The 10,682-nt window shown below is 39.4% G+C and overlaps 1 protein-coding gene across 1 annotated transcript; it reads right to left on the bottom strand.

Annotated features, from left to right (window-relative positions):
- Positions 1-2,276: 2,276 nt before the first annotated feature.
- olig2 (oligodendrocyte lineage transcription factor 2) lies at positions 2,277-4,063 on the bottom strand. The gene is made up of 2 exons (XM_022210896.2): positions 3,929-4,063; positions 2,277-3,634 (listed from the first exon to the last, which is right to left on the bottom strand). The coding sequence occupies exon 2, from the start codon at positions 3,628-3,630 to the stop codon at positions 2,809-2,811; it is 822 nt and encodes a 273-aa protein (XP_022066588.1). The 5' UTR covers positions 3,631-3,634; positions 3,929-4,063; the 3' UTR covers positions 2,277-2,808.
- Positions 4,064-10,682: the final 6,619 nt, after the last annotated feature.

Raw genomic sequence — 10,682 nt, 5'->3', positions numbered from 1 at the left:
TATGAATGATAGTGTTAGTAATCATGGGCTCTTGAAAATGGGGGAAAGTACAAAACCTCCAATCCCGACTGGTCTAATGTCTCCATAAAGTTCCTGTTCTATATGGATGGATCCATATTTCTATTAAAATACAGACTTTTCTGCATTTCTGTCAACATTTCACCAAAGACAACTAGAATCGTGTTGGAAATCTGTTCAGAATTAGATAAAGATTGTCTGAAATGATTTAAAATTGTCCAAGATTACTCAAAACTTGTCCCAAAATAATCAAATAATAGTCTTTGGTTGACATTTCACCAACTTTAGAGGCTCTAATAGCAATAGAATCTGATTTGTTAAAGTTTGACCAGACAAGGTTCCAGTTTTTGAATATTTAGACAAAAAAGCATTTTAAAATGACTCACAATTTATGCCCAGAGTTACATGAATTTATCCAAAATGACAAGAATACACTTGAAATGTCCTTATTTCTGAAAGAAAAGCATTTTTTTTTCAATGAAGAGAACATTAAATGAATGATAAATCCAGTGTAGACATTGTTAATGTGCTAAATGACTACTGTAGCTGGAAACGGCTGACTTTTAATGGAATATCTCCATAGGGCTACAGAGGAACATTTCCAGCAACCATCACTCCTGTGTTCTAATGCTACATTGTGTTAGCTAATGGGGCTGAAAGGCTCATTGATGATTAGAAAAGCCTTGTATGAATAAAAGTGTGAAAACATGACATTATCTGGGTGTCCCCAAACTTCTGAACAATAGTGTACACCTATTCAATAATAATTTGCAGCATTAACTGGGCCTACAAACACTTTGTTCAGCTTTTATTATAAATGAAAGCTGCTGGAGTTGTCGTCACCTAAACTAGACCGAACTCTAATTCTCCTGCTTCTGCTCAGTTTCTTACAAAAATAAACTCTATTTTTGACACAATTACAGTCGCATTTACCTTGAAAACTAATTGAAAAATGAGCGATTGTGCTTCCCTTTTGTGATTGTTGATCTGTTTATCCAACATGGAGCTGTCTGCAGGAGAGGAAGAAGAAAATACTGTTTAATGTGCTGCAATGTGAGCAAAACCAGTTCAGGAAATGCCTGAAGGCTCAGCTGTAAAAGAATTCCTCCCTGAACCATCTCTCCCTGTTTAAACAATCTGTGTTGTTTCTGTTGCTTTGCACCAAATGACCTCTTCCTCTCTAAACGTCCTACAAAAACCCTGAAGGACTCTGAATAATTCAATTCCAGTAATGAGATGAATAAACAAATGCATGCATGAATATTCAGAGATTTAGTTCGTATCGTTCCAGCTTCAGAAGCCTTTATAAAATATTGCAGCAGCATGCTCAGTCTGCTGTGCAGCTGCTCGGTTTTCCTGAGGAGAACCGGCCTTTCCTCCTCATCCCCGCCTGCACAGCTTCCCGTCTTCATAACCAGAGTTCACAAAGACGCTTCATCACACAGGTTGGAAATCAGACAAGCACCAAATCAACAGATAGAGCTCTGAGGATGGAAAGTTTAGTGGAACCGACGGGAGGCTGGAAAAGTCCCCATGAAGCTCGTTAACGTGAAGAAAACTGAGAAAAAAGTGTTTTTATGTGAAGCAGCAGAACAGGATGAGTTTTAAACAGGTTTATTTTATTCAGAAGTTTCTTATTATTAGAATTACTGACCATGTCTTTATTTTGTCCATTAAAATGAGAAAAAAAATTGAATTTTTTCACCTGAACGGTTGTTTGTGTCGAAGAAAGTCACGTTTTAAGGAGCATTTCCAGATTTTATTTAGGAATAATGGACTGATTAGGTTCAGATCTTAATCATAAAAGTCTAATTATTACCAAATGTCTTGAGATACAATAATTTCCTACAGGATGAATTAAGTAGATCTTATCTTATTTTTTTTTAAATATATTTTCTGGTTGAATCTAAGCTGCAGACATTTCCAGAAGGATTTTCTATGAAGTCACTTTTGTTAAATAAAACGAAAAACAATGAAATAAATGTTAAAAAACCCTCCTAAAACCAACAATCATAACAGTATTTTTTAAACATTTATTTGAACTTTCAGCATTCAGATTTTTATATTATTAATGCAAGTTAAAAATAAAAACCTTGATATAATTCTGATGTAATTCAGTTTCCATGCTTGTATCTGTCTTTTTATGGCCTAAAATACATTCATTTACCAGAGATGTTTCAGTTGTTCTAGTGTGTGTGTAATAATGTGTGCAAAATTAAATATCTTCTTTTAAAAAAGAAAAACCATCACCAGACGACTTTTTCCTTTTCAAATTAATCGTCTTTATTTTACATTTCAAACCCCCAACAGAAGCAGAGATTCATCTGAAACTCCCTCCAAAATAAGTAAATAAATATCATTTTCAAATGTTTTTTTATTAAAAAAATAAAGAAGTGGTCATTGGGCAGAGAGAGCCGACCTACTGGGAGAAGAAACCAGGAGAATAAAGCAACATGTGAGGACTTCCTCCACATCAACACACTCTAATATAGAATATCTCCCACTAGAATAATCCATCTACATATTTACAATCTATAGTTCATGTTGGAGCTTTTTGGATCATTCTGGATCCACAGAATGGAGAGTTGATCTTTAAATAACATGAGGAAGGTTCTCCAGAATGAGCTGAAGTTACAATAGAGGTTAATGATCAGAAAACACTAAGTTAGTTAAAAAAAAGGAAAAAAAAAAGAGTCCCAGTGAGGAGAACCAGAGGCAGACCACAGTTTGAGCAACAGATAAATAAAAGCGGCATCAAGGAGACAGTCTGAGAAAGTTCCGGGTCTGGAGTCACTTGGAGTCTCCGGCCAGCCTCGGCAGGTTCACGGAGCTCATGCTGGACACATGCGGAGGCGGGACCTGGCACATGCTGCACGGACACGGCATGCCGGTACCGACGCCCCAGTGCTGGAAGCTGCTGCCCAGAGGCCCCGCACCGGCGGCCGGCGCTTTGAGGAGTCCGTGGTGGGGTCTGACCGAGGTGACGGCGGAGATACCGGGGGCGGACAGAGACGCGGTGGAGACTGCGGCTGGCGGCAGCAGCGGGTGGTGCACGGCCGGGTGAGACGCGTGGGACGCCGCCGGGTGTCCGGGCACGGGCCCCGCGTGCGTCATAGTCCCGCAGGCCGACGGGTGGAAGCCGCCGTGGTGGCCGCTGCTGCCGTAGATCTCACTCACCAGCCGCTTCATCTCCTCCAGGGAGTTGCTGAGCATCAGGATGTAGTTTCTGGCCAGCAGCAGGGTGGCGATTTTGGAGAGTTTGCGCACCGACGGTCCGTGCGCATAGGGCATGACCTCCCGGAGCCCGTCCATGGCCACGTTCAGGTCGTGCATCCGTTTCCTCTCCCGGCTGTTGATCTTCAGGCGGATGGTCTGCAGCTCGCCCTCCGACAGCAGCTTACGGTCCTTCTTGGACGCCATTCGCAGGGCCAGAGCCTCCTCGTCGGCGGCGGAGAGGCCGCGCAGGCCGGGGAGCTCCGACGGAGAGTCGCTCTGCGTGGAGGACACCGCGCCGGAGAAGCCGTGGACCGACTTCTTCAGGGTGGAGATGAATATGTCGTCCACCTCCGGGGAGGACGGTCTGCTCGACACACGGCTGGTATCTGAGTCCATGGTGCTGGAGGAGACAGAGGCCAGTTAATGAAAGAGTTCGTCCAAGAAATGAACAAACTTTTATCCTCATCAGTACTGACCAACACACTTTATAATTTAGCTTTATCTAATCTTTTAATCATTTAGGAAACGAAAACCACATTACAGACAGCCTCGGTTATCAGTAACAGTCTAATCTTTAATAATGAGTTCTCTCTATTCCAGCTCGGTTCTTGCTTGGACTCAAAACTCGACTTTAAATCTGCGTAATTTGTCGCTATAAATTCTTTAGAACATTAAAGAACATTAGAACACCTACCAGAGAGTTTTCCAAACGCGATGTTGAGAGGAAAAAAAACCTTAAACGTCCAATCCACTTGTTACTCCACACCGCATTGACAGCCCATTTGGCACGTCTGCGTGCGTCCGCGGGCTTTTATAGCGGGCTGGAGCGCGCAGAGGCCGGGTCACCAGGACAACGCAGCTTCTGTCCGGGCTGGAGGAGCGCGACCAATCAGCGGCGGGCAGGGAGGGAGGGAGGATGGGGGAGGAGGGTGAGGAGGGTCCTGATGTAATTACCAACACACAGCATCAGCATGAAGTGAAACCAACACACTCCCTCCTGCATATGGCTCCTGCTGCTGGAAACGTTGTCCCGCCTGTGGATGGATTTATTCTAATAACGGACACATTTCTGCCTCCAGGAGTCACAAATTTATCTGAGGAGAGTTTTAGAATAAATCAGAGCCCCTCTGAACCATCTGCGTGAATTAGAATCACATAATGGGGATTTGAAGAAATGTCTTAGAATGTTACTATGAATTTAAACTGCATTTATTTTTATTTATGCAGGCTATGTTAGTTCATTTCAGACCTTATTTTCGTTTCCGGTATTTTTTTAATAACATTTTTATTTTAGCGTATGCGACCAGAAAGTCACCTCCAAATAAACAAGAACAAACAAAAACTAAAAGAAAAACGGCGCAATATGTTTCCTGCTTGCGGTTCCGGGAGTTAATTCTGTGTTTTCCGTTTTTTTTTTCTGTCCACCAGCAGCTGCCGTTCAGTGCGTCTTTAACGTTAATTAATGAAGTGTGCAAAATGTGTCTTTAACGGTTATGATCCGTCAGATTTCAATTAGCGCGGTGAGCGATAGCCCCCGGTGCGGCCTGCTGCTGCTGCCGGCCGACAGAAGGGCCCCGGGCCGCCGGGAGGCTCCGCCACGTCGGGCCTAACCGGAGCTGACAGCTGCTTTGTCCCCAAATATGAAGAGGATTGTCCAGTCGGACGCAATCAGCGCTAATTGCCTCAACAAGATGATGCGTTTCCAGAAGAAAGAGGAAGAGGAGGAAGGACCTGGATCTGGATTTAGATGGTAGAGGAATAAAAATACATCCAGGAACAGATCACAGCTAAAAGGAGGGCTTTAATTAGGATCATTAAGATAAGATCTACTTTATTCAAAGCGGAGGAAATAGTTTTGCCAGACTAAAACCCAATAAACAGGTTAGTGGAATATAAACATAGGTTACACAAAGGTTAGTAGTAAAATAGAAATAAGAATAGAAAGAGCAAAATGCAAAAGTATTTGTGTGAAGTGTGCAGGAAAAAAAGTTTAAAAATATGAATAAAAATATATATAAAATATCACAAATGTAAAATGTAGACTAACAAGAGAACAGGAAATGAATTTAAACAGACGTATTACTGTACTATTTCATCCTCATTTCTCATCCCTGTACATACTGTAAATATTCTTACTACTATTTTATTATTATTTCTATGTTTATTGCTTTTTTAAGCTGCTTTAACAATGTGAATTTCCCCTGGCCTTAGGAGAAATAAAGGACTTTCTTATCTTATTTTATCTTAATACTGCACCTGAACAATGATAATAGAGACAGGGAGATTATTAAGCATAACGTTACACATTAATCAGGTAGAAGAGTAATTAATCTGGTAAATGTTCTCAATTCTATCAGCTGTTTTTATTTTCAGGACTGGATGGAGAAGATTCAGCACTGCTGTTTGAGCTACACTGTAAAAAATACACTAAAACACTGGTAACATTTTTTTAAACTAATCTCTTAAAAGATTTGCTGTTATTCTACAGATTTTTCAGTTTTCACAAATTACAGATAATGATCAGTAAAATCATTGAAAATAAAATTCTTAATTTATAAAAATTCTACAAAAAAGTGAGACCAAAACAAGATATTGCTCAAAACACTAAATTACACAAAAGTGTGATTATTTAAAATAAAAAAGAAGCTAAAATAAGAGCAGAATACTAAAAGGAAGAAGTAAAACTGGCAGTAAGTAATACAAACCATAACTGAATATTTCCTTTGAAACATGCATTAAAAAAATAAAACTTGTAAATTTACACAGTTTAAATGAATTTAAATCTGATCTGACAGATATTTTATAAGGACTGAAATGTTAAATCATTTTTAAATAGTTATTTTATAGATTTACCCGTCTTATTACAGATATCTAGCAAAAATATTTAAAAAAGCAACATCAAGCTGTAAGGTCAGCATCCAAATACAGTTTGACTGGATTTAAATCAGCTAAAATCACCACTACTGGACTTTTATTTAACATTATTTTCACTCTTCTTTAATATTATAGCACTGCAATTTTTCAGCGTATTCTTTCTGGCACTCCTGCTGCCAGATTTTTGTTATTTCACTATTTTTTTTATTTCTTTATTTGCTATTTTTAACAGTGTATGTTGATAAATAACAACAGAACAAAAAAATAACATAAAAAAAATGAAGATTAATGACTGAACATTTTTCAGTGAAATTCAATCAAGAAGTGTTCTATTTTACAGTCATTAAATCTTGTCTTTGTTTGTTTTGTAGTAGGTTAGTTCCACTTAGTTTCATGGACTTAAGCCGCTGTGCTGTTGCCATGGCTACCCATAGTTTTAAGAGGCCCCTGCGCATTGATATAGAAAGGTGGTTAAACCGGAACTACTTTTGTGCTTTTTAATGGTCACCTGACAGCCAATCAGAAACTAATGTTACAGGCAGGCGTGTCTTTGGCTCTTCAGGTGTTTGGTAGTCACATTACCACCAGTGAGTGCAACAAATCACATGCACACACACAAACACACACACCGCCCCCCTTTCCCTCCACGTCGTTCCATTTCCTTGTTTTTGCTCCCGTCCGTTGCTCTCTGTTTACTCCCGTTAAATCAGATTATGCTAATGAAGGCTGAAGGAGGTTTAAATCTGCCACAGTTTGCTTCATTAGACATTCCCACAGTCTCACAATGACTGCAGGCTTTTCCTCTTTACTGGTCTGGTCTCACTCACTACTTAAAAAAGGTTAGCTAACATCCACCAGGAATTAGCCAGAGCCCTGCAGGCACCAATAGAACCAGATGGAGAAACGTTCTGCACAAATGTCAACCTCAGGTTTGTGAAATTAAGTTACATCATTTATGCAAAACAACAACTGTTGCATGAAAGCAAAGATTTGTTTGGTACCTCAAAGTAAAATGTGAAATTTTCTGAAAATGTAATATTTTATTACAAATTTCATCACAAGTGTAAGCTGACCGGGTCAATCCGTTATTGAGGGACTTTTGAAGTTCATGGGACATATCTTGCATACATTTTATATCTTGTCTTTACAAATTTCAGAATTGTTTATTATAGAAACAACGACTTATTAATAAAAAAAATGACTGGATGTCACTAAAATGTCAACTAAATAACCATCTCAATTTAATAACAACCACCTCCTAATTAGCTAAACAATAACAAAATGAACTTATTCAGAAATTGTTATGATTGTGTTCTTTTAATTAGGTTGACATAATCATAACAGATATTTCTCTTTTGGCAATATATCAAATTGTATATGGAAAATAACATAAAATCACTTTCAACTAATTTCCCCATTACAGAAACACCTCTGAAGGAATTCTGTTGATTCCAGATCACATGACCTGCTCCTCATGATGTCATTTCCTCCTAAAGAAAAGACTGGGAAGACTCCAAGGCTTTCTGAGTTATTTCATATAAAGTAGTGAGTCAAGTGTCAACAGGTTTACGACAATATCTCTGGAAATAACTTTTAATTTCAGTTTTACTACATTGTATATCTAATATTTAGAAGAATCTTTGTGTAAAAATGACGTGGTTTTTGGTTAAAGGCCTGAAAACTAACTAATATCATCTATGATACAAAAAGTCCCACAATTACTTATTGACCTGACGAGTGATGCAAAAGTTGAGCTAAATTGTTTCAAAGCTGAATGAAACCTTTTTTTCTGTATATGGTTTGCCTGAAAACTGCCTTTCACCATCAGTTTGTAGTAAAATTACACCAACATTCTAATATTACTCATATACATAACACAACTAATAATGACATTATATTCATGTATTTCCAGCTCAAAGGCATAAATCTGCCTCCAGTCTTCTGGTTTCAGGCTTTCCAGCAGATTTAGGAGCTTGGCTGTAGGGATGTTTTAAGTGCACATTTTCCCAAACTTCCTTTAAGTTGACTGCTGATGCTAAAACTTGAGCTCATTTGGGTCCCAACAAGCTGAATAAAACTGTTTTCTACATAGCTAGAAACGTGCATTTCACCCCTCTACTCAGCGGTTTGCAGTAAAGTTTTACCACTTCTGGTTAAAGATATGTTAACACCATCTAACACCTGATAAAAAAAACGGAATATAAAGGTCAAAGAGGTGGAATCTGAAAGAGTGCAGTTATCTAAAAGCTACTTTCCCCCCTATATCTGATTTTAAAGCTAATAATGATGCTACACTCGTGTATTCCCAGCTCTCAGGCATAAATGTCCTCTTTAACAGCCTCCAGTCTTCTGGTTTCAGGCTTTCCACCAGATTTCTGAACTCGGCTGCAGGGATTTTCTCCCATTCAGCCTCTAGAGCTTTAGTGCTGCTGATGCTGATCAGATCTCACCCACTTCCCCACGGGGCTTTGTGCAGACCGGTTAAATTCTTCCACACCAAACTGGGAAAACCATTTCTTTCTGAGCTTGCAGTGTCACTGAAACACTCAACTTTAGAAATCTGCACTTTAGAACGACTGAAAGCCAAACTGGGAGAAAAAAGAAGAAGACAAAAGTACGCGAACAGCGGCGTTATTAACATTTCCTAACTGCGACTCTCAGCACCGACACTCCTCACCGCCGTCGTCTCCGTCTCCGTCCGTCAGGCTGGGTGGCGCTGGGCCGGTGCAGCGGTGAATACCAATAGTGAGGAGGAGCATATGTGAGCCATACTTAATCCTGCTAATCTGCCTCCAAAATAAAAAAAGAAAAGGAACAAAAAAAAAGCAGAAAGGAGAGGAGGGTGGAAGAACATGAGAGAAGGTTTCTCTTTCTGTCTGGAGCTGAAAGACGTGAATAATGTTCTGGCTCTCCCCCTCCATCCCTTTCTCTGCCAAATCTTGGAACGAAATGAAGCAAAATTCTCGCTTTTGTTGAATTCTGTAGAGAGGAACGTGAGATGCCGCCTGCCTCCAACCACTGCTGTTACTGTGTGAGTTTGTCTCCCACTTGGTTTCACATTCAGCTCTCCTGCTTTAACGCTTTACTGTAGGTTTAACGGCAACGTTAGCAAGACAGCGACCATCTGAGGAAGTCTCTGTATGAAGTTTACATCCCAGTCAGTAGAACCGTGGCTTTTATCAATTATAGCTAGTTGCAGGACGTTTTCAATGTTTCATTTGAAGGAAATAAGACTTTATGGAAGGAAATATGTTTGTCCCAAAACATATTCTGCCAATTAAAGCTACACGAATGAGCATTTACATCACAGGCAGAAACATCTGAGTGTTTTTACCTTAAAATGCTTCTTCTTGAGTCCACAAATTCACCAAATTCAGGGACCCCAGAGTTCAAGTTCAAAAAAACTGGAAGAGACACAAAGGAGATACAAAATGAATTCAAAAGGAGAAACATCTGCGCAAAAGTTCAAACAGAGACATTTCTGTGAACACAAAGATGATACTAAACAGAGAAAAAGTGTAAAAGTAGTCATTAGATTATTAAAATCAATCATTCAGTGAGAGGAAGATGGCCTGAGTCATCTGAAAAGGTTATAGAAAAAGAAAACTCTAAAATATATCATTAAATGACAGTTTAAAGAGAAAAGTCCATCTACCTTTTAGGACGTGTAGCTTCTGCTTCCTCTGCACTTCGTTTAGTCTTTTCTGAACAGCAGCAGAGAAAGATGGAGGCTCCTGGGACGCACGCAGACATATCTGCTAGAAAAACAACATTTTTCAAAGATTACTGAGGATGGCACATTGATTCACAAAGCTGTCTGGTGCTATATAAAATAATAATATATAATATGATTAGAACGGATGGAGCATTTCCTGAGTCGTTCACAAACATCAGTGGGATCGATTCATTGTTAGAAAGCTGTTAAAAACATATTGACACTCACATGTTTTATTCAGGCAGATGTTTTCTTCTTTAATCTCAGTCTGATCTGTGATAAGGAGGACGACAGTGTATCTCATCCATAAGGCCCAAGGTTCTTCATTTTCCCCTCAGATTGTTGTAGGAATTACTGGATAAATTTGGAGAAGTTTTTCAAAGTGGAAGTTGCAAAATGTTGTCAAAATTGGTGACAAATCCTGAACTGAGAGTGACTGATCTGCATCTCAGACCTACAAACATCTCCCTGACGTGGTGCTTTCACCTCCCGTTTGTCTCAGAGGGTTTTGTCTTCATTAACACACAGAATAAAAGAACTTTGAGGTCCTAAAACCTCCTCGCTTGTCAGTTTTGAACGAACATTTAATGTGAGGTTTGTTCCTTTGATCCGGGAAACTCTCAGCAGCACAAACTAGTTGGAAATCACACATTTCAACCTGATTAATGACACCTGTTCACGAGCACATTTGTGAGATCTGCATTCACTGGTATAACTGATGCCCCAAAAATATTTAACAGAGAGCTACCTGTTGTCCACTTCATTCAAGTTTCATTCACAAAAATGACTCCAAAGAGAAGCGAGAAAGGTTTCAAATCCTGCCTTCACAAGTCAGCACACAGAAAGACAAACTGCTGCA

Source organism: Acanthochromis polyacanthus, chromosome 14 (genome assembly GCF_021347895.1).
Source record: "Acanthochromis polyacanthus isolate Apoly-LR-REF ecotype Palm Island chromosome 14, KAUST_Apoly_ChrSc, whole genome shotgun sequence".
NCBI lineage: Eukaryota > Metazoa > Chordata > Actinopteri > Pomacentridae > Acanthochromis > Acanthochromis polyacanthus.
This window is presented reverse-complemented; position numbering and strand designations above follow the sequence as displayed.